At 39.9% G+C, this 25,446-nt stretch overlaps 1 protein-coding gene across 3 annotated transcripts in view; it reads right to left on the bottom strand.

The window, feature by feature from the left end:
* The window catches only part of LARGE1 (LARGE xylosyl- and glucuronyltransferase 1), a 274,450-nt gene that overhangs the window by 133,138 nt on the left and 115,866 nt on the right, over positions 1 to 25,446 (bottom strand). For 2 of the 3 annotated variants that reach the window (XM_032105181.1, XM_032105182.1), the window contains 2 exons: positions 9,788 to 10,089; positions 3,514 to 3,596 (listed from right to left, as the gene is read on the bottom strand). In XM_032105181.1, coding sequence (XP_031961072.1) covers positions 3,514 to 3,596; positions 9,788 to 10,089 — 385 coding nt within the window. Of the gene's footprint in view, positions 1 to 3,513; positions 3,597 to 9,787; positions 10,090 to 22,435; positions 22,442 to 25,446 lie in introns of those variants that run through there. The other variant, XM_032105183.1, reaches the window with a different exon arrangement.

Below are 25,446 nucleotides of genomic sequence, written 5' to 3' on the forward strand. Positions count from 1 at the left end.
CCTCCTGAGAACAGACTGTCAGTTATGTCAAACTGGGTGTTAAAAGCTGCTGGATTTTGTGGCTGGAGCATACGTTTTTCAAAGACAAAACTGGAATCAAGCTCCTTTATCACTGGGAATGAAACACATTTCTGAACTATGGTGTTCTTATACGGAATCAATCATACTACCCCTTTCCTCCCTTTTTCCCACTCTCTGGAACCTGAAGATAGGTATAGTTTCTCAAATGGTCTGCACAAGTAGCTTGCCTAAGTCTCATAATATATATGGTATGACTTGAATCTGAAACTTGATGGTTCTGGCCTGTGAAGAGCTGAAATGTTCAATATGCAGGATTTGCTGTACATTCATGCAAGAGAGAAGAGACAGCACACTCCACCTATAGAAAATCCTGTAGCTTTTATCCTTAATGACCCAGCACTCCTGCTGTTTTGTGTCTCTAGCTAGCACTCTAGCTCAAAGTTGGGGGTATAACAAATATGTTAATGCTCCTTGGGATTAGACTGGCATGGCCTCCTTTTCTCAGAGCTTTTCTATTAGAGAAGTAGGGATTTCCTACACGAGTAGGGAATTTAGGTATGTAGTTTTGTATCTAAATGCATGCTAAAACATGCCTTAATTACTATCCTATATAGAAATGGTAAAAGAAGGACATGACACATCCACGAATTCCAGACAGGTTAATTGAAATCAGCGTCTTAAAACAAACACCAAGTGAAGTGCAGGAGGACAGGTGAGGACATTAAACCTGGTTGCTTTGAGGGCTCAGTTGTTTAATCAGTAGATTGGATTCAGGGTGTGTTGAAGGAAAAACAAAATCTCTATGACAATATGTTTGGCAGCATATTTTTTCTGTTCTTGGAAAACTATATTTGAGATTGAATGTGGTGATCCTACAAATAAAGGACCAGTAGCCTAATTTAAGAGATTAGGACAGCAAACTTCTTGTTAAGCAAACTTCTCCACTGGAAGCATATGGTCCTTTCAAATGTCTGTTCTGCTTGGCTTATTGGACAATGCCAGCTAGAATGCACTCCCTGGTGCATATTATGGGTTAGGAGAAGAGACATCTCCATGCCTGTTTTCAGTGATGACCCTCAAGGCAGAGGTAAACTAGATGCTGACGTCAAGAAGCATTCACTACCTGAATCAACCACTTCCAACTCTCCCAACTCAATCCTCCTAATGCAGTATCATGACCTGTCTCCATCCTTGATTCCTACAATTAAATAGATCCTAGCAACTAAAAGAAGCCTTCTTTCCAATCATCACCATTCCTGAAGTGCATACTAATCTCCAAGACAACAATGTTTGCACATGGCAACCAATGCAAGGAAACTTAGTTCTAAATCAATATTCAGCAGAGTTCGTTGTTTATTTTTGCTTATTCTGCATCCTTCTACACAACTGCCATTCCAAAGATAAAGATCCAAGAAAGGAGTGCTACTGAAGCATGGCCACGTAGCCATAGCATCAAGAGATGCTTAAGAAGCCTGTGTTTTCTAGAAGATAAGAAAGGTCTGTAAGAAGCTCTGTCTTTTTTTTGAGAATATCTTCTTTTTGTAGCCAACAATTTAATGCCTAGGGAGAAAAGCTAGCTCTAGGCAGGAATGGACTTAGATTTGTCTTTAAGTATGTTCTGAGCAAACAAGGGAGATAGGTTATCTTGAATGTACTAACGTTTCATTAGCATACTGGACTTTATCTTGACCACCTCTGCTGAACTCGACAAATCCTTTGAGATGAACAGTAGGTGCAGGCCAAACAACAAATATGTTCTTGACAGAGGCAGAATACATCAGACTTAGAAATACCAATATTAATTACCTTTGTTTTGGTTTAATATTTTAATTATTATTTAATAATTTAGTTATATGGCAGAATTGTTTATAAATTTGCTAATAATTCAGATGAGTGGCTTATGTAAAACAGGGACACTTCATTAAGGAACAAAGAGAGAGGCTGTTTAAACCTTTGAGCTGTGAGATTCCTATTATTTTCAGAACATTTGGAAACAGAGAGATTAAAGTCTTCTCAAAATGGATGCAAGTATTAGGATAGAAAAACAGGGAGAAGCTAACCACTAGGATAACTTGTGTCACCACAGAAGTGCAATTTTCCATTAAATCCCTTAAAAACAATTAAAATGGACAAAACTTCCCCACATCCTTGCAATATAAAGTTTACACTGAATAATTCAAACTTCTTATCAGAAATAGATACAGTTTTACATTTAAAAGAAATTTAACATTCAGAAAAATTCTGCATGGAGAATGACATGGATTTTTACTGGTTTTTTGCTTTTGTTATGTTTACTTTAGCATTGTTCTTCTGGTCCTACCCCTCATCTAACATGAACATGCTACCTCTCAAAAGACTTGCAAAGACTGTGTGTTGATAATGGAAGTTGCTCTCATATTTTGATTAAACAGTACTTACTGAGTCTTTTTTCATATTGGACAAGGTGAGTATTTACAGTATTTTATGAAGCTTACCAAAAATGATAAAATGGTGTACTAAAACCATTGTCAGGGAGTGGCTACTACAGCTTCCAGCAGGAGACTGGAGGCAAACATAAGGAGCAAAGTGTGGGACTGGAATGCCCCACTCATGCTAGATGCAAGAAGATACTACCACATGACATGAACAAGAGTCATTCACCCTTGCACAAAACTGTCTTTCAAATAAAGCAGCATATTGAAACTACCTCTTTAGCAAACTGTTTGTACTGTAAGCATATTTTATTAGTCTATTTGTCCTGAGTCAAACAGACTGATCACTTCCTTAATTTTAATCCACTTTCTGCAACATTATTGGAAAGCATCTCTGAGATTTCTAAACTGGACAAGGGATATACACATACACCCACACATAGCTTAATGTGAATTCTCTTTTTCTAGAGCTGCTGTCTATTAAGGGAATTGGTTATTTTGTTTTCATTGTACATTTATGCCTCTCAACTCTGGGAGCTAACAGTGCTAAAACCAGGTTGCAAAACCTTCTGAGGGGCTATAAGCAGCCATTCCAAAGCCAGAATAAATCATCTGAATTTAATGAAATAGTATACACTGACTATAACAGCAGATTTACTTCAAAAACAAATGTCAAAATTGGAAGCTGGGATATTCAAGCAACCAGTGTGAACTTATCATCTACACCTGTGCTATAAACTGATACCAGAAATAGGATAAATTAATACAATGCTGTTATTATCAGTATTTTACAGCATTCAGGAGTGTTCAGATGCTTTACAGTGAAGACAGATACTGTCCCTATTCCCACAATGCAACAGGGGTAGCAGGTGGATCTCTGATCACTCTAATTCATTGTAGAAATCTTCACACAGTTGAATCTATTTGTGATGGTCATAAATTAAATGCTTCATTCCTTAAAAAGAAAAAGGAACCAGGGAAGAGAATCTGAGTTTCGTTTGAAGTAAGAGAGTAAACCTGGAAAAAGCTCACTTTGTCATAATCAGATATACAATATACAAGAAAAGAAAGCGACCTTTACCTGTGAAATAAGACAGACTTGACAAGTGTGACAACATCCCGACTGGCATTGTACCCTGCACAGACAATGGCAACGTGGATAGTCTGTGGGAGAAAAGGAACAAAAAGAACAAAAATTAAAGCCTGCTCCTGTGTTCGTCCCTCCTTAAGGAGAGCAAACACTGACACCGGTGTTGTTTAGTGCTGCAATTGTTAAGAGATTTGAGTGGGTGTTTTGCAGCTGTTTGCAGCCTGCTTGAGGCAGTTTGTTAAAAACATCTTAATTGAGTTATAGCACCATCATCATTCCAAAGTCATCACTATCCCTACATTACATCAGATGTTTGAACAGAATTGCATTTATTAGCTAAGACATACGTGTGCATGTAGGTACAGACACCCTCCCCAAGTAAGTGGCACACAAAATTCTGAGTATGCAAACATGCAGACATTTTTCATCTTCTGAACTAAAGTTTAACATTATGTCTGATAATTAAAAGCAAGTATGATCTCAGAAATTTTGTATTATTTCTGTCTTATGCACAGCCACTACAGAGATGGTCTGTGACAACTTGTTTGCCAGGGCTGGATGCATCCCAGTGATGTGATGGGAAACAGGCTGTGAAGGCAAGAGGCCACCTCTCTCTGCCTGTGACTACCAGTATGGGCTGTACTGGGCAGGGTTAATGTGAAGTTAAATGCAACCCCCACAAACACATTCTCTCGACCTCATGACACTGGTAAATTATCACTTACTCTGCGCCTTTTTACCTCCCTTTTAACATGAGTCAGAGATTTCCTCATCTCTTCAGGAGGAAAGGGAAAATTGAAAAGGCGCTACGAGTCATTATTTAGGCAGTAAGTACTAATCTGAAAAATGCTATTACGTTACTCTGCTCTGCTTTTAAAATTAGCCATTTCTATTCCCCAGGGACAAAAAAAAATAATCCTAGCAAGTTCTGACTCCAGGTTCTGTAATCTTCTGTTTCTTAGTGGTCACAAAAATGAAGCAGAGTTCACCATGCTGTCTGCACAAAGCTGCCATTGGGGACACAGCTGTGAAACTGCAGGGAAGCCTCATTTGGCTTCCATTTGAAGCTTGGTTAGCTGGTTTCTCACACACACGGCTCTCATTTTCCACAGAATGCCCACTATGCTGAGAACAAATGAGGAATTCTGCCTCCTCACATAGTCACATAGATTCCCAAAGCCTGGCTTGTAACAGAAGCACACTTGCACAAGAAGTGGGATGTGCTGGGCACATCTGAAGAGTCCCCAGCCCCATCCATTAAGATCGCCTGGTACAGGGCACAATTTGAATCATAAAACTGCCAAGTGGCTGTGCCACTGTAGAACGTCCACATGAACATCACAGCTGCCTCCAGCCGTAGACTGCTTCACAAGCTCAGGCATATTTAAGATCTGATGTTTTAAGAGGACTTGAATTAATAAGAAAGCTATCTGTCCAGAGAGGTGTGAGAAAGAAAAGATATTGCAGTGCATTTTGGCAGCAGCTCTGTGAGGTATTAGCACTTTAAATTTATGTTAAAGTCAATGGGAGCTGAGCTCAACACTTAGCAAAAATTGATTGTGTTTCTCTCTTGTGATAAGAGGGGAGAACAGAGGTTGCTTATTAATGACTTTTATTGCAGCAGGAATTTGCACTGTACTCATTGGCATGGGTTGCTGTGGGTGCACTGATTCCTGATCCTGCACATACTGCCTCCTCTCTGATTGTCACCTGGTCCTTAGAAGGCTTTTGGAAGACCTATGATGGTTCCCCTCAGTGCCAATTAAAATCAAATTAACTGAGAACAGTTTCACCCTTGCTTTAAACATTTCACCTGAAGGCACTAGACCAGAGAGAAACATTTTAGGGTTTTTCCCAGAACAGCACTGTCATATACTGTCAACATTGTTTTATACTACCTACACTTGCCAGAAAAGCTCGCCTCAAAGCAGCTCTCTCTACCTTCCAACTGCCCCCAAATCAGAGTTTATTCTGTCAAGTGCCTGCCCACATCTGTTCTCCTTTTACTAAATCAGTTTGTTTCAGAATTGAAAGCATGCATTCCTCGCTGTCTTCTAGTAGCTGCTGTTGCATTGGATGCTGCCTGAGCCAGGACACAGTGAGAGCAGGACTTGCTACTCTTCTGAATGTTCTTTTCCAGCTCAGAGACACAGGCATCCATGTACCTTCTGCTCAGCCTCTCTGTGGTGTTTGATATTACGTATCACTTCTACTCCTGCCTGCAATCAGTTAAACAAAAGAGCAATAATCTGCAAAGAGAACAGAAATCTAGACCTTTTCTTTCCAAGTTTTTGCCTGCAGCATGCTGCAAGACTCAGCCTATTCCTCTCCTTTCTCTGATTCACTTTCCTCTCTCTCATTGTTTAACTGTTACAAAGTTAGTGGAAAAACAGATAAACCAAAATGAAGTAATCAACCTGAACTGTCTGCAGATGTTTGTATCCTAAGGGGAAAAATATTGTTTCCAGTTTTCTCCATGCTTGTTCCAAATGCATGTTTGGATTGAGAGCAGCTGGCTGTACCCAGATTCTGGCAAGATATGGCAATAATGGCTGGAAGAAGCACTTGATAGAACTTGCACCCTCCTGAGCATACTACTGTAAGCATCACCTCTCAGATTTTGAAAACTGTCACCTCTCTCAAACTCCTTTTTCCCATCTGCAGATGGCTGGAAGACGGTATCCCCCATCCCACCAGAACTGGCCACTGTGATTCACACAACCTCCTGACTCAGTGACTGCAGCTAACACCAAGGACTGAAGCCACATAACCAAAGAATGCTCCAACTTCCAAAACGAGAGTCAGCCTGCCTGTTTGCTCATCATGTCCCTCCAAACTTCTCACACCAAGGCTCTGCATGCTACACTTGCCCCTTTACTGTTGGCATTTCATGATACTTTTAGATAATTCTAGTCACGCTCTAGCATGCATATTCAGAAGTCACTGCAGGACCAAACTGACTGCATTCAAAGTGTCCATCCTCCTACAGTGCTTTCTTTAAACTGAGTGATGGACGTGTTCACCACTTGCTGCAAGAGTCTGGACTCAGGTCATTCACTGGAGGTGCTTTTGGATAACGTGACTCATTGCAGTAACAAATGAAATGACGATACACCTGCTTTCCAGAGTCAAGGAATTCTTCCTCTGTTTATACACGGAGATATGAACAGGTAATCAAAACACTGTGGAAGTTCATCACATCATTCTCCCTACAGGCTGAGGATCAGGGACACAAACTGAACTATTTTTAATTGTAAATAGTTTAGGAAGCACTCAGGCCTAGGTGCTTCAAGGCACTCAGGGAAGCTAAGCTTCTGTAGGAAAGGGAGTTTAAGTCATACTAGGTGCATGCTAACACAGTTCAGAAACCCTTACTTCAGCCACTACAGACCAGGACAAACTGTTTCTAAAAGCAGTATTTCATGTTCTGGGATGATATGAATGCGAAGAAAATATCCAAAACCACACAAAGAGCTGGGCATTAGATCCCATACCGATGAGGAATAAACAGTGCCTAGATGAGCATACGTAATAACTTTTCCTCCTTGGGCTACTTTTTGGAATCATGAAATAATGAATTTTAAAAACTCGTATTAGTCCTTATAGCTAAAAATAATCTTTGGTAAGACATTTCATACTTCAATAATTTTCCAGTAGGCTTTCCACTGTAGATATTTAATCCATCATAAATAATCATTGAACGTGATTAAGAGATATTACAAGTATGTAACAAAATGTTTGTGTTTGTTTCCAGGTTTGTTTTTTTTTTCCAGTGGCAGATAACATCTGCTTCACATGTGTTACACTGCTGAAGTTGGTGAGGGCCTGTTCTAGATGGCTGTGGAGAACTACACACTTAACCCTATTGAACAACACTGTTGAGGAACAGTAACAATACAAATATGCCTCTAAAAATGCTTCAAATGCTAAGTATTTTGCTAAGCCACTAAATGCTACACTGCTAATTATCCATTTCCTAATGTATAATCTCTTTCAAAAATATTTATAAATGCACACTTAATTCAAGTAAATGCTCAGTTTATGGAGGCACAAGCTGGAAAGATACTGGGATAACACTGTAAGAAAGAGGCATATAATTTTGTTAGCTTTCACTGCCATTATACTCTCCTTCTGAAGCCTGTTGTTGATGCTGACATTTGCATAAGGACTACGCTTACTTTTATTTCCAAGGTTTGTGTTAGAATTGTCTACCACTGGGAAGTCATGACAGGCATCTGCTCCCTCCCGGGAGAAGCCCCTTGTCTTGGGTGGCTGATTTTTTCTTGCAGTATAATGCTGGTCCATTTTACAGTATCAGAAGAGTTCTCCTGTGATGCAACAGAGTAGGAAGCTGTGGCTGGAATGCAACAAACCCACAGCTATTTGATATAGATCACAATTATTATCACACAGATTATGCTTTATCAGAGATTTAATGTTCTTTCTTTGTAACTGCATTTTCAAACATTTTAATCACCATTAAAGACCATCCCAAATTAGATTCTAAAATGTTATCATCAGTAAATCTCTAAGAACAGACTCAAGGAAATGAACAACCTATTCCTAGCATACTTAGTCTCCCCTAGAGCCACAGTCTTCTTTATAAGAGCCCTTGTTTTTCACTATCCAATTTGTTGACGCTTGCTGTGATTTATCCCAGGGTCAAAAGCTAAAAAATTTTGTTTACACATCTGAAATGCTGAAAAAAACCACAGAGTGAATGGCGTCAAGATGCCCCTCACACAAACACAGGACCAGAATCTACACTAATAGGATAAATGATGAGACCCTTGGCAAATCTGATAATAGGGAAGTTTAATTTTAACTTCCATTGCTGTAACTGAATTACTGAGTGAATTCCTTAAGAAAAGAGTAAGCAGTTGAGTTCAAAATAGTGTGAGTGAGATAGGGGGATGACAAATAATGTGAGATTTTGTATTTTATATAAGCATTGCCTCCAGCAGAGAGCTAAACCCTACTGAGCAAGTAAACTCATTGGCAAAACACGTTATAAACTGTAAGGCCACTTAAACTATCCCTACTTCAAGCTACTATTTTTGTGTCCCAGATTGGTTGGTACATTGAACAACCAAGAATGGAGATTCAGCTCATCACTCCTTGATATAATAATAAGGGAAAAGTGAGGTTTGCTGATTGATGGTCTGATTAAAAGAAATGCCAAAAATCTCACAGTGAGGAAAATCAGACCCTCATTATCTGGAGGAGAGAAAATGAAAAACAAAAACCTCTTTTTCCCCCTCCTTATGATAATGTTGCTTCCTTTTTTCTACACTGATGGACAAAAATATCCAACTGGAAAGCAGTAATTCATTTTCAAACTGTATTTGATATTTTCCCATTGAATAGAGTTTATCTGAACAGATAATTAGGATTTCTTTTTACTCTCCCACTGATTTTCTTTCAACTTTTATCTTCCAAGTGGCAGAAAGCAAGATAAAAGGTGATAGGGTATTACCCTCTTTGTAGAAATAAATGGAGGAAGTTATTTTTGATAACTTTATCAGCTGGGATTGGCACAAGGCCTTTAAGCAAGACTTTCTGGTTTCGATCTATCCATATTTGGACCTGTCATCATTCAGACATCTGACAGTATCTGGATGACATCCACAAAAGTACTGACATAAAATGGGGAAAACCAAACCAAACCAACCGCATCAAAACTTAGAAGCAGATCTCCCGTTCCCTGCAGCCAAGCCCACCGCTTGTGCACGGCTCGCACGAAACACCTGCTCCCACAGTAACATCTAGATACACTCCTGAAAGTGAGTCAAAAGCACTGGCTGGCTCCATGAGCCACAATTTAATTAATCATAAACCCTGAACTGTTCCAATATAGGCACAGAAACAAAGAAATAAGCCTTTCTAAGCACTCTGGAGACATTATTATTTATAACACACGGGGTCAGTTTGCCACAGGTCTTTATCAGCAGAGCTGCAGTGAAGTCAGCTAGAAACAAGGCTTTGATTTGTCAAGGCTTGTGTCCAGGTTTGGGGACACAAGAATGAAAAAGACAAAAAGGTGTGATGAAACAATAATTCAGAAGATATTCCGAGGATTAAATGTGTTAAAGGTTTTTTTAAAAAGAATAATAAAAACTTATCTGCAATGTTACATGCAGTAGACCTTTAAGAGGCTGGTTTTGGAGAAAAAGGTTTCAGGAGGAAGGAGACAGGGATGTGCAATGTCCTTATAGGATCAAATCTACCACGCTTTGTTTCTGGCAGGTTCCTTTTGTTTCTTTACCTCACACTTTTCCACCGCTGGCTGCTGGCCGCACTCGGAGCTGTTCCCCGCCACGATGCCGGCCCGCAGGCTCTCGCTGTCGCCCGTGCCCTCTTCCATGGAGTAGGTTTTGGAGTGGTTGCCGCGGTGGTGCGCGGGGCCTCGGCTCTGCGCCAGGCTGAGCTGCTTGCGCAGCACGCGGTTCTCCTCCTCCACCTCCCGCATGCGCACTTCCAGGCTCTCGCGCTCCCGCTGGCTCGACGCCGTGTACCGAGGGCTGTGGGGCTGGGACTCCAGTGGGGACAGCGACACCGGCTTCCCATCTGCACGACAAGGAAACACAGCGCTCCTGTCAGAACATGCTCGAAGCTGCATTTCCCTTGAACGTCGGCGTTGTGAGGCAGGGACGCGTTTCAAATATGGCCATGTTTTAGGCAGACTTGGCCCTTCCAGGCCATGCCTAAGTGCACAGTAAACTCAGACAAACACTGAAGTTCTACGAGCTACAGGTCCTACTAATTTTAAAACCACACTAAAAGATAAGCATGTGTTTCTTCGTTCTCATAGGGCTGCCTGCCAGTCTCCAGTCTGGGAAGACAGTCAAGAACATGAGGATTTAATTCAATGACAATTAATATACAGTTAAATATATTTTAGAAATGTATGCAAGATGAAATAATTTTTCTATTCCCACTTCCTCCACAGTCAAATGACAGCATTTTGGCAAGCATTTCGTGCCAAACAGTAGCCCCAGCTGATTCACATGTGAGGAACAGATGGGTTTTACTCAGCAACATAGTATTACGTGCTTGCTGAGAAATAAGTTCAGGATAGAAATGTTCAATACACATGTGGGTCAAATTCTGGAAAGTATTTTGGCTTAAATAGACTCAAGGGAATTTTGAAAAAAGTAAAAAGGTTCAATTCAACACCTTCAACTAAAAAGCTGTAAACCAGAAATAAGAAATCGGTATTTTCTTTGCTCAAGTAAGCATCAAAAATGAGCTGAAGTATAAACCAGGGAAGTTACGGGAAACCAGGGTCCACAACCAAAGCAACACATTCTACCATCACTTCTCAGTACATTATTGCTACCAAATTTCAAAGGAGCAAATAGGGATGCAGCAGATGTGTTTTCAAAGGAGACACATTTTCACCTAATTTTAATAAAGCTAGAAGTATATACACCCAGACTACAAATTCTCGAAAGCTGGTAAAACCCCTTCACCCTAAACTACTGCTCAAAAATATTCAAACAAAATCAAATTGAAGCAAAGCAAAAGACAGTGAGAGTTATCCACAGCATCATAAATAGCAAGAAATTCCTTTGTAGTGATGATATGTATCTTGTACTAAAGTATTTCTCCGATATAACTTTCTACTTGCATGTATTAAATCACAGAATTATAGAATTGTAAGGTTGAAAAAAACCTCTAAGGTCATTGAGTCCAACTGTTAATCCAGCACCAACGTGTTCATCATTAAACCATGTCCATATCCACGTTTTTTGAATATTCAAGGAATTGTGGTGTCACCATTTCCCCAAACAGCCTATTCCAGTGCTTGACCACCTTTTCCATTAAGTCATTTTTCCTAATATTCAACAAAATCTCCAGTGGCACAACTTGAAGTCAATTCATTTCATCCTGTCACTGGTTGCCTGTGAGAAGAGGACGACCCTCACCTGGCTGCACCCTCCTTTCAGGCAGATGTAGACAGCAATAAGGTCTCCCCCTGAGCCTCCATTTCTCCAGGGTAAAGCCCCCAGCTCCCTCAGCTGCTCCTCACAGGACTTATGCTCCAGACCCTTCCTCAGCTTCACAGCCCTTCTCTGAATATGATCCAGCACCTCAATGTCCAGAACTGAGCACAGGATTCAATGTGTGGCCTCACCAGTGCTAAGTACAGGGGCATGTTTGCTATTTAATGATTTTTCCAGTGCACAGAGTCCCTTTGGTTTTATGAAACAAAAACCAGCCTGGTGGTTTATAAAAGGGAAATCATGCAGTTATTGTTTAGAAGTTCTCCCTAACAACCACATTTTTCACCTACCAACTCAAAACTATCTCCCTGCTACAAAGATCTGTTCATTGCTTGTTCTTCATTGTTTCACATTTACAGGAATGATGAGCAGTCCTCTAAACTGAGTTCATGAAAAAAACAGCTGTAGAAATCAAAACCTCAATTCTAATTTACATTTTTGAGTTATACAGGTATACATACCTCCTGTTAAGTATATAAATCATTATCTTGATTTTTATCATCATTTGGATAGAATATCTTGCATTCTCTTCCAGACTATCTCCTACAAAAATTGTGTAATTTATTATTTTTACCATTAGCAAAGGTTATGGATAAATCTGAGCCTGAAAAATGTCCCAAAACACACTCTGGGGTTTGGCCACTGATACCTTGAAACTTGAATGCTCCAGCAAATAGTTATTAAAATTAAATAAGATATTTGAAAAGCCTGAAAACAATGGATGCAACAATAGAGGACATAAAGAACAGAGCCATGTTCCAATTAGGCATGCAAGAGAATTCTGAGTTATCTTTCCCCACCAAGGTTAGAAGGCATGGAACTGAAGTTGCCTTATTTCTGCTGATGCTCAAGCTAGGAAAACTAAGACTCATTTGGTTGTGATTCTATTGTATCCTATTACTGGACAGCAAGAGTGTATTGTGTAGACACTCTAAGGTAAAAAGAAAAACACAACCTGTGTTATCATCAGATACACAATTACAATGCAAATCTAGCCAAAGACTTCACTGGGAATCATAACTCCTCACTTGGTGCTTATCCAGCTGACACAGATGTTACTCATCGCTTCCTATCCTTGTCACTGAATTCTGCTACCTTCAAATAATTACCAGAAAAGGTAGCAAGATATGGAAGTAAATCTCAGAACAACCTTCATCAAAATTTCAAAATATGGAAAAAAATTAAATGTATCATTAGCTATGCTATGGACATAAATCAATGGGTCATAAACGCTGCTTTGCCAAAATTAAAAGGGTTGTTTTTATCTTTTAGAAAAAGATACCATTTTGTACATCTGAACAATTGCAGGTACATCCATCAGAAAAGTTCAACTGTTTCTATACAGTATTTAGAAGGAACAGCATAGTTTGAGAAAGGGACTGAAAGAAAATGTCACCTCACTGCCTCAGACTGGAAGTTGCAGCAGCTAACGAGACCAGCCCAGCGTTTACGTAGCCTTGGCTTTAAATGCCAGTAACTCCACTACTGTAGTAAATATTTCTGCTGCTATGTAAAAGGAGTAAGGAAATCCTGTCAGGAATTAAACAACTAGCTGGCTTCTTCATCTGAAATGTACAACTAGTTCAAATGCATTAATTTACTACAGAAATTATCTATGTTTTGTTACAAGTTACAAAGTCCAAGATATTTTCTGGATTTATCTCCTCAGGGTTCATACAGGTGGACAAGTCATGTTTAGTTACTAATACTGCTCACTATTCTCAGGGGTATCATAATGTATTTGGTATATCTGCATATCCCAACTCTCTGCTGCAAATAATAATGTGACAATTCCAGGACCCATTTGATATAAAATTATAAAACCAAAAGTGAACAGTTTGATCTTAATACTCAGAAATAAAGTAATATTTTTCATAAATTCAGAGATTGTATAACTCAAAATTCTTCCCCATATGAGGCTGGCAAGGCTGATGGCAAGATACTACTTGATTTAATTCTATTATCATACTGGACACGTGAATACACAGACATGGCAAAATGCCTCTGGGGAGATACAGCCTAGTACCTTGTCGCTCTTGGGGCGGTCACGTCACACATGGACAGTGCCTCAGATAAAGTGCAAAAAGCCGTTTATTAAACAAAGCAGCCTCTTTTATACACTTATTGTATGTTGTCATTTGTGTTACAAATTCATTGGCTGCTAAGCTACTACAATATACTTACTGGCTACTACTAACTAAAACATATATTCATTGGCTACCTACGGCATAAGCGTTCAAGCATTCAGAAAAATGACAGGTGCAGATACGTTGCTGTTCCTCTCCTCCTATTGTTTAACTTTCATGCTTCTGTTTATACTATATTCTCATGGATAAAAACTAACTGCTTTTCTTCTCATGGGCTTTTCTCACGAATAGAAGTTAACCATGTCCAAATTAAGGTCTGTGAAGCCTGCAGACCTGCTGTCGGCCTCAACAGTACATAAACAGCAACACACACTACCTTAATTCCCTTCCTAGAATTCTCCAAGGTAGTGCAAGGACTGTGTGTTTCATCTCACCTGTGAAGAAGGAGTAAGTGGATTAATGCTAGGGACCACTGATGTCTGATTGTGTGTGTTGCTTGGTAGAAGAGTTAAACTGATTGCACTGCACTTGAATTTTATAGTTTATAGTAACTGGCAGAGTGCTCTGAGCTGGTGTCTAGGCACTTTTTATCTAATCTAAATCAAAATAAAATAACATAGCACGTAACGAGGTCTGTGTGACTTTGGGACTGAAGATCTCCCAGGGAACACTACAAGGAACATTACTGTGCTCTGAAGCAAGCAGTACACTTTTGAATGGTGTAATAAATAATAATAAAGCTATTATTTTTTATTCTTCATTTGGGGTTCTTGCTCTATTTTTGGACTTTGGTAGTTTCAGATTTAATTTTTTTTTCCCTGTGTCAAGCCTTTTACTTCACACTTGTGCTAATGCAACTGTACCGACAAAGACCTGCAAAATTCCTCTGTCCACAAAACAAAACCCAAACACAAAGCTGAATAATTATTTCATGGTTGACATCAGTCAATGACTTATCATCACACTAGGTCCAACAATTCAGAAAACTTGACAATATGTAAGTTCTGGATATATGAAATCACATGGATTTAAGGCAACAGATTTCATTAATGCTTACTTAAGCAGAGTGCTTTAGGACACTGGACAAAATAAAGCCATCAGAAAGCAATCCAGCATAGTTCACTTGAAAGGAGATGGACTGAAGCAGTGGCATTTTCTTTCTTACATATAAAACCTACAGGATAGGCATTAAAACACAGTTCTTTGTTTTGTTGTTATCAGATTTGGAGAGTCCAGAAAAGGACCCACTGGCATTGGAAAGTTGCTGGGGGAAGAGCCACAGAGAAAAAAGAAAAGTTTATCCAAGTGTTAACTGGGTAAGGGAGAAAGAAGCAGAGCATAGGGAAGCAAAATTTTCTGTGATTCAGAGAAGAAAACTGCAGAAGTAGGGGTCCCAAGTTTTTTGGACAACCCTGAACTAAAATGCTTACAATTGTGTTAGAAACTATCTGAGGCCCACAAATTTATGGAGCATGTTTTGGGAGGATTTTTAAAAACTTTTTACATTTCGTTTGCTAGCAAGCACAAACTACTTGCTCTTTGGCATCTTTACAAGGTCTAGAGGTTTCCATGTGTTTCAGCTATTATTCACCCCCTGCCTAACAGCATGAAATGCCTTTAAAATGAACTAACTGATGGCAGTGAACTCTAGGCTGCTTCTTAGGTTAGAGGAAGTTACGCTGCCCAGAGACAGCATTTCAGTCTATCTGACTACAGGTACAAGCTATTTCTCCATTTCATGAACATTCGTTCACATGTGAAAATTCACATTATCTGCGCCCACTCTGAAGACTAGCAGTATAACAATTTTAATGAAAAGCCAATATTTTCAGAAAGAAATGGGATAGCAGGCAACCACCCTCATGACTTTCCCTCTGTGAAGGCCACAAAATCATTTCAAATTCATTGCACTATTATTTTTTCCCACATAAAGACAATTTTGGAGAACTCCATGGACCTTAAGGGAAAAAAAAAGAAGACTGCAGTCAGGACTACAAAGACATAAAAGCCTGGTGTAAGCAGATAAACTATCCCTTCTATTCTGGAGTTCTAGCTCAATTTTAATCACCTAACACCTTAATACTCCATGCACTTCTGCTCAGCTGGCTGCTCTGGTACATCCTGGCTATATGAGCAGCTATGCATTAATTCCTTTCTGCTAACACTTTGGTACTTTTAGATATGTGCCTCTATGAGTAGGTGCTAAAGCATCCCAAAGTGCTTATTCTCACACTTACCAAGGCGGTTTTTTCCTCCAACAACTTTTTGTCCAACACTGTAGTGTGATCTCAACTAGAAGCAGAAAACCTTGCCCAAACAACCATTTTAACAGTGAAACATAGTCCAAGCAATTTACTTCAAGTCTGTGAACACAGAACTTCATCCAAACATGATATGAGACAATTACAAGCTCATGCTTTTCAAGTGTCAGAGGCAGAAAGTTTAACACTGAAAGATGTCACAGTAAGAGCACTGAAGGCTGATGTCCACTAGACAGAGACAGCACAAGAAATAACAACGAAGCCTTTTCATGCAGTCCAAACAAGTTTCCTCAGCTCTGACAGAGGAACTTCTCCCATCAGCATTAAGTCCTTCTCAGGATTTGGCACAGACAACGTATGTGTTAAATTACATGTTATTTAGTTAGGAGAGACTGTTTACACTGGAAATGCCAATCAACCATCAGGCCTGGACTTAGTCAATAGTAATTGCACTTAAGAACTTCAGCGTGTTCTTTAAGTACTAAATTTGTGTTCAATTCTACTGCTGTTAAGGGTACTTAAGGACACATTAACATGGTTTATTGAACCCAAATCTGAACCATTCAATTCCACTGCAGGCCAGCCTTACTTAAAGAATCATGTTATTGCCTGCTGTTCATACGCAGGGAAATAACCTTCTCAGTGTCCTTTCCTTGAACAAAATAGCCCTCTACAACCAGTGGATTCAGAAATTAAACTTATCACCCACAAAAAACCTTCACCCCCAGAACATCAGACTTGCAAAGTGCATTGAGTTTGCTTCACCAGGTTTTGACAGCAGAGGGGCTCCAGGGATGGCCTCTGTGTGAAGCTTCTGGAAGCTTTCCCCATGTCCTAGAGAGCCAATGCCAGAGGGCTCCAAGATGGACCTGCTGCTGGCCAAGGCTGAGCCCATCAGAAACACTGGTCACCTACAGGGTGACCATAAAGAAGGGGCAGGAAGTTACTACACAGAAGCAATTGTAGCCAGAGAGGAGAAGAGTGAAAATATAGGAGAGGAAAACTTTGCAGGCACCAAGGTCAGTGAAGAAGGGAGGTGCTCCAGGCACCAGAGCTAAGATTCCCCTGCAGCTGTGGGAAGACCATGGTGAGGCAGCTGTGGCCCTGCAGCCCATGGAGGTCCATAGATCCACGTGGAGGACCATATACCAGAGCAGGTGGATGCCCAAGGGAGGCTGTAACCCTATGGGGAAGGCCACACTGGAGCAGGCTTGCTGGCAGGATTTGTGACCCCTGTGTAGGGGTGTCACCCTGGAGCAGTGTATTCCTGAAGGACTGCACCCCAAGGGATGGACCCATGCTGCAGCAATTTGGGAAGAACTGCAGCCCATGGGAAGAACTCCCTTGGAAGAAGTTTGTGGAGGACTGCCTCCCATGGAAGGGACTCCATGTTGAAACAGAGAAAGAGTGTGAGGAGGAAGGAGGAGCAGAGACCACATGTGATGAACTGACCACAATCCCATTTCCTGTTTCCCTGCACCGTTACAAGGAAACAGGGAGGGAAAATCAGGAATAAATTTAATTTGGGAAGAAGGTGGGAAATAAAGTGCGTTTTTTAGACTGGGTTTTATTTCTCATTACCCTACTGTCATTTGATTGATAATAAATAAAATTAATTTTCCTGGGTTGAGTCTGTTTTGCCTGTGACAGTAATTGGTGAATGACCTCTTTCTGTTCTTGTCTTGACCCATGTGCTCTTCATTATACTTCCTCTCCTCTGCACAGCTCAGGAGGGAAAATGAAAGAGCAGCTTTGGTGGGCACTTGGTGTCCAGCCAGGGTCAACCAGCCACTGAAGTCAAACACTTAAAAGTTTGGAAATGTGAAAATAATAGTCTCCTGTTCAATCTATGCTGTCATCCCCTTGTGTCTGCTGACAGGATCATTAACTGCATGATCACCACTTTGTTTCCAAAGACTATCAGCATCACTGTGTGCATAGGATGGATGGCGACCACAGCTATTTAGCAGGTTGCTTCAGCTCATCATTCTGTTTGTGACCATAGATACATATCCTGCTATGAAAAAAAGACTTACTTATTCCCTCACTGGTCTATGACGTTCATTGCTATATACTTTAAAGCAGCACAGGGATCAGTAACCTATTTTTCAAAGTTATTTAAAGGAAAGGTGGTACTATCAGTCCCTCTTTTACAGTCAAGCAAGACGTTTTGGAGTCATTAACACTCACAGAAAATACCAGTTTTGGATGCACAGCTGAGATGGATCTGATACAGTTTTTCAACAAATAATCACCTTTCCTGCACTACAGTTTTTTCAAAAGACAGCTACACATGCAACAGTATACGCTTAACACTTCTGTAATGCAGGAGTCTGCAAGCTGGAAATCCAGGAAATGTGGGGAGAAGTACTTAGCAGCAACTTGCAATGTCTTTTTCTTATGAACACCATGTAATGAACTCGGTGGTAGAGACAGAAACAATTTCTCAGAGCAAATTCGACTTCATAAATTACAAAGTTGTCCCTGCCTTGCTCATGACATGACTTCCAGTCTCTTAAATTAACTAAATGGAGTGCTGCAAGAACCACTTTCACTGCAGAGCTGCATTTGCTCTGCATGTAAAATGATGAAGGGGCTGTGTTTCAGAAAGGGTTTGCAGTTGTACCATCAATGATGGCATCGTGCTGCATAACTACAGAGAGCTGTTTATGTGCTGGCTGAGCAAATGCAGTTCTGACTGGGATACTCTAATAGGGATAATAGGGATGGTAAACAGGGAAGGACACCAGGTAAAGAAAAAGCACTTCTGGGATTCCTCCCCCCTTGCGTGGGGTCCTCCTCCCCTGGAGTAGAGGCATGGCCTACGGGGTATACCTACTCCCTGGTCAATCCCGTTCCCCATTGGTTGTTTTGTGTTCCCCTGTGTGGGGAGGACCCTACTTGTCCCGTGATTGTTCAGCTCTTCAGCAGGACCCCGGCCATGTGGCTGGAAAATAAAGATCTCTAAAACATCTATCAAGAATCCCTCCCTATTTCTTTCCACGGGCCTCGCTGTCTAAAGCATGTTGCAGGAGACATCCCTGCAACAAAGCACATAGCAACAGAATGCAGGAAGAAACAGGGCAAGAAAATCTAAACATAAACATCCTTCTTGGAAACAGATGTGGCTTTTTTTAATAGTTTGCTTTTTTCAAAAGAAATATTGGCTCATTAGCTAATTATGAATGTTGACTCATTAGCATATTCAAAACAAGGGCCCATAAGTCTTAAAATATTTGTTCATTTCCTTGCCTAGAATACAATAACTTTTTTTGTCCATCTCATTGTCTTTCCCTGTTTTGCATTGCCTTGGCAATATATATGCCTCTTCAAGAAAAGGACTAAAAATAACATTTCCCTCCTTTCCACTGGCAGTGGAGATGTAAGAAAATAGTATCTTATCAGAGTGAGCACTGAGGGAAAAAAGATTTTATCAGGGACTTGGCTTGACGAAGATAACGTATTATCGAGAGGGGAACTTGGCAAAGATAACACATTATCAATATCAGGAGTAAAGCCTGAGGAAAATAATGTCTTAATACCTATTAGATTCTAAATAAGCCATCTGTGCTCTTGACAAATTGTTATTTTCTCCAAGTCCCATTCCTGTAAAGATGTTGACTTTTTTGGCAAACCACTTCTTTAGCAGTTGGGAAGCGGAGGAGAAAGAGGAGAAAAGGAAACTCCTTCTCCCCAAAGGTAGACGGGTATTCTCTTTCTTTTCAAAAGCTTTGCAAGCAGGTCAAGACTGCCAATGTGACAGCCTGAACTGTTCACATGTTCAGATCCTGAAGGGGTATTGCAGGGAAATCAACAACAACAACACTCAGCAAGTACACTACAGAGCATCCCATGACAGGAGGAGAGGGTCAATGCCCCTTCTGTCCTCTGACCATGCTACCAAACTCTGAGGTGTTGCTTGAAGGATTTTTGGCAAACACACTTTTCTACAGAGGTGATGACTGGCCATCCCTTAGCAGTGACTTTTTGTCATAAACAACCTCATCACAATTAGCACTATTAACTTGGGGTACAAATAAATGAGCCCTTCTAGATCAGGGACAGACACAAATCACCGTTCAGTTAGAGGTTACCATTCCCACAGCTTAAGCTGACCCAGAGGGTCACACAGTGCTTCTCATCTCCTGCAGTGCAACACATCCAACTCAGCTTAAGCTGGTCTGAGCCAGCCCAATTACCTCTGCCCTGAAGCACTCCCCTCCACCACCTCCACTATGGGGGTAGAGACAAACTACTGCCTAGTGGGTGCCTGTGCCCTGAGGCTGAAACCTTCTCCAACTCAATTATAAATCTTTAGAGTTTCAATCTGGATGAATTTAAATAAATTGTGGCACCTCCTGGAAAATGAGAAATCCGATTCATAGTAGGACGGACTACTAAATGCTTTAAATGGCAAAATGTGGGTGAATGCCACTGGTTATTCATAGGAATGGGCAAGCAGGGAATAATTAGAAGGGAAGCTGTGGAGGGCCTGTAGGAGTGTGATGTGAATAATAAAGCACACTTAGGAAAAGGCATATGAATGATATCTGCAGGGTAAGTATTTGTAGCCAGCTGAATTTCCCTGGTGTACAGTAGGAGTGGGAGGGAAAACAATGGGATTCGTTAATCTGAAATTTTTCCTATGGAGAAGCAGCATCTCCTTTTTTGTTAACCATTTGGATATTTTACACCCAGGTATTCCTCTCTGTTCAGATGTGAGCTTTGTGTTAAGGTGACTACTGGCCCTGATATAGCAGAATACATAATCAGCAGCAGGCAGCCATTACAGCTCTCTGAGGTAAAGCATGTGTCCAAATGTGTCACTGCAGCTGTACATGGTACTGTGACTATCATTCATGGCAGTGGGACGTAAAAGACTGGAGCTATTCTATATTGGCTCCTGCTCAGTAATAAACTGTGGAAGGGATAGGAAGGGGAAAAGCCTAGAATACAGCACTTTACAGTGTTTTTTACAAGGACAGAAAGTACAAGAAATAAGTTTATATAAGCTTAGAAAATATATATATCTATGTTTCTACAATTGCCACAGTAACCACAAGCTAGAGACAAGCATGCTCAATGCAAGCCTAGTAGCAGTTAATTCCCATTCTGTTGCTGATGATTAGCCTCAGCTGCTCATCAATAGAGACTCCAGCTGATAATTATTAAGTTAAACTTTCGAGCAGTATTTGCATATGTAAAGCACGCTTTCCCTGCTGAAGCAACAATGGATGTTATAATGCATTTCCTGATTGTACAGCTCTTGGATTTGGGGAACCTGGGCAAGAGAGTCTGCTTTGCATACCCTTCCTTATCCTCATCCGGCCAACCATTCAGAAGAAATGCACTTGCACACACTGGCATCTACAAGCTACAGTGGAAAACATTCATAACCCTGCAGAAGAGGAAAAATGCAACAATTCATTTCAACCAGAATAATACAAAAGACAGCTTTGCATATTCCTCTAAACACTTACCTTAGCTTGCTTACAACGTAAAAAATGGGCAACAACAGGTCTGTGACAAGGTAGCCTGGTCACCTTAAAAGACACGTGGAAACTCCAGTGGACAGATTTGGTCCATTAGTTCCCAGTGACCTCCAGATGTGGAGGAAAATTCAGTCTCGTTATGTGATTCTCTGCTAAGCTTTTTCCCATCTTACTTCCTCCAGACAAGAATTTCATCTCCTGAATGTGATACTTTGTCATCAGTAACAGCCATGCCCCCTGATTAACTGTAGTGTCAAAAATACAGATAAACACACACAACGTGTAGATTACATTTATCTGTTCAGTCCCCGATGTTTTCATAATTCCATGACAGACAAGGCATGCCCAGATCTCGTTAATACCCAAGAAGTTCAGAGGCACAGTCCCTTAAGGGATAAGGAAACACGAAAAAGCATTGGGAAGATCTTTATGGAATCTGTAACAAAACTATCTGTGCCTCCATGTAGCCGCCATATCACTTTGGTTTGAGTCCATCGTAGGCTTAATATCAACAGACCTGAATGGTTTTCTAATCAAACAACAATAAACGGTAAAGCAAAAGATCTGCTTATTTGGTTATAAAAAATGTAAAGCAAAAAGTAAAGCAAAAGTTTGGCTTTATATAAACATAGGAGGGTAGAAAAAGGGAGGTCTAAGGGAATGCAGGTGGTCAGCCTCTAGGAAAGTCACTCTCTTTCAACTAACAGTTTAAAATTTAGTTAATAGCAAAATTTGTGTGCCTTGCTGGAAGTCACCTGTTAGCAGTGTTACACACAATCTCAAAAGTGGACTTTCAGCACACATACAGAAATGCTGCAGTATTAGTTCAGGCTGGTTGGTGATGCTGAAACCTGCTCAAAAGCTTGTTATATCCCTTAATCTCCCTTAGCACAGAGATGCCATCAGAGAGCCATGCGCTGGTATTTTGATTGAGGCTGCTGAAAAATGAGACTGTCTGAATACTGACTGAACATCAAGGCTTGTTCAAGGATAAATAAGTAAGTAAAAAAAATCCAAATTCTGCACCACAGCATTTCTTCCTTAGCAGTACCAAGATCTGCAAAAACCTTCAAATCTCATAGAGCTCAAACCAACAACAGCCAGGAGCACACATATAAAGTCAAGCAGCAAAGAACAAATTTTCAAATCAGTGATTGTTCTTCTTTATAAATGTATCTGAAGATTAAACAGGCAGACATCAGTGTTATTCCTCTGATGACGTAACATCACAAAAGTTATTAATATCTTTCAGTATTGAGTCTTTTTTTCTCCCCACACATTCTCAGCACTTCATTTGCTGCACCTGTCACTTCAGACACTTCAGTCCCAAAGAAAAGTGAAGGCAAAATGCAAATAACTGCATATTCAGGACACATGAAGGCTGATCAGTGTTATGACATTTATCTTCACTTATGACAAGAGATAAAATAACTCAGGAGTTAGTTTCCTGTCCTCCTCATGAAGAAAAATGTCATACCAGATCGTCATGTAGTATATACAGCAAAATTGCTAACACACTTTGCAGAGGAAAGAAAGAGCTCAGCAGTGATACAGATGGTAGGTTACATGTCATGGCTATGACATCAGAAATGAAACACACATCATTTTAAAATAGTAGATGTAAAAATAAGTCATGGCAGAAGAAATACCCCTACAACAACAGTACATAAGTTAGTTAAGGGCAACTAGTTAGACTATTTGCAAAAGTTAAAATTATATTAAATAGCAATGAGTTGTTCATGGAAGTCAACAGTGCTTTCAGAATTAGCTTCAGTGTGGCAAAATATCTACTCCAGGACTACAATCATATTTTGGTGATCAGACTCCATTGACATGTAATATGGAACCTCTTTTTTCCATTAACTTACTCAACATTTACCTTTTAAAAAGTATTTAGCTTTAATATATTACAAATGCTCCTTCTACAAAGATAGAGTAAGTTTGTAAGAACTGATTTTTTATCAGATATATCTGATAGCTATATCAGGTAGACACAGATTTAATTTCTATCAGAGACCTAGGTTTCCTATAATACATGAAGAAATTACTCTTTTTTATTATAATCTTGTTTTGTTACAAAAGTGAAGACAGCATATCAGAAACATAATCCTGTTTCAAGTCAGCAAAAGACAACACTTGGTGACTGTGATGAAAACAAGCATAGGTCTAACACTGCATGGTATGTGCATGCATACAGCACGGAGCATGGTGGTGTCATTTTTATCTTGCACCACAAATATACCCAGTGCTGTACTGTTTTAGGTCAGAATGTGGGCCATGTCCCCTGTGCCCCATCACAAACCTGCTGAGCTTCCTGTGAAGCAAGCAAAGGAAATTTTTCATTTTCAAGCAGCCAAAAGTTTATTAAGGTTAAAAACAACAAACTGGGAACAAGACTTAGATGTTCTCCTTACTAAGGGTTTGTCTTGTAACAGAGGAGGGGTATCTTTGAGACTAATTCACATTTCTGCTGTGGTGCACAGAAACATCTCCATGTATGCTTAGGATCCTAAACGACATTTCTAAATAAGCCTACTCTTGTGTGTGGCAACACTGAGGTTAAGCCCCACTGACATCCTTATTTACTATTATAAAATAAGGTTGCTTTACTCAATTAGAGCAGCAGTGCTCAATATTGACAGGATCTGCATGTCTTTAAGTAAACATTTCCCCTTCTTTTATTCTCAGATAGATCTCTACATTCTTAAGTTTTCATTACCTCCAGGTGTTCTCCTCAAAATATGCTGCACGAGACCTCTTTAGTAAGTACAGACAATGTGGGATTTTTAAGGATGCTTTTGTTAGGTAGACTGGATGCAGGGCCAAAAGCCATTGGTTTTCTACACTGATGTATACTGTGAACAATTGATGTCTGTGGCAAGTTTTTGTGTTGGAGTAAAGGGAAGACGAAGGTGGAGGCATTTACAAAAATTACTGTATTGTGTTGTGTCTAGAGGTGAATTACAGTCTTACAACTGTCCTTTACAGATCTTCAATCTGTCCTGAACAGATCTTCACTAAAAATATCTATCCATCTTCCTTTGTTTGTTTAATTATAGGTTTATTCACTTCTACCATTTGAAATATCTTTTACCCTAACATCTCAGCAGAATAGACAGAGACTTGACCAAAATTGTTTCATATTGAAAAACCCCAAATTAACATAACTTATGCCTAAAGAACAATCAGACATGGAAAAAGCCATCAGCTACTTAACAAAAATGCTGCAACTGTAAAAGTCCTTTAAAGGTCAAGCAAAAGAAGAAACAACAACACGAGGGAAGAAAAAAAAAAGAGAGAGAGAGAAGAAGGTGGCTTCCTTTCTCATCTGCTTCCATCTTAGGAAAAGGGAAGGATCTCAGTAATTATTTTTAGTTATATATTCCATACATATTTGACCTAATCTAGACATAGGAATCAGCTGTTAAGAACCAACATAGCATAAAGTAGAAGACTGAATGTTAAAGATCATTATATCCATCACCTTTCTTTTCCCTCTAAGAACAGGCTGCTGCAATACATGTACCCTTATGGAAAATAAGGAACCATGGACTTCTCCCTTCTAAAATATGACCATCTACCCAGGAAAAACTGAGGCGGGCAATGGACTAGGAACACTTTATTGTCCTATTAGTATCAAGTCTGATTTCTAAATTATGCCTTGTTCTGGTCTTAACTATCATTAAAACAGTACAGATATTGAGTTATACCAGCCCTGACTTTATGCCTTCCCCTGAAGAAAATCCTGTATTTCTAACATTATATAATATGTATCTTGTCCCTTATGGTAAAATTCCAACAGACAGGATATTTGAATATGATTTCTTATGTTTGGAGAGACAGTCTCTCCTCTTCTGAGAAACTGTAACTTCAGCAGGTACATATTTAAAATTCATACTAGCACCTTATACTAGCAACTTCTATGGAAATGATTTGGTTTCTTATTTGATGAGCACAAATATTTATTGTGAATTCCATCAGACAATGCTATTCTTTCTTTTCCTGAATAATCTGACTGCATCCAATCATCAGGGAAAGTTGTATTAAAACTGTATTTAAAGTCTTGCAATATTTTAGA

The sequence above is a fragment of the Corvus moneduloides genome, chromosome 4 (genome assembly GCF_009650955.1).
Source record: "Corvus moneduloides isolate bCorMon1 chromosome 4, bCorMon1.pri, whole genome shotgun sequence".
NCBI classification, from domain to species: Eukaryota; Metazoa; Chordata; class Aves; order Passeriformes; family Corvidae; genus Corvus; species Corvus moneduloides.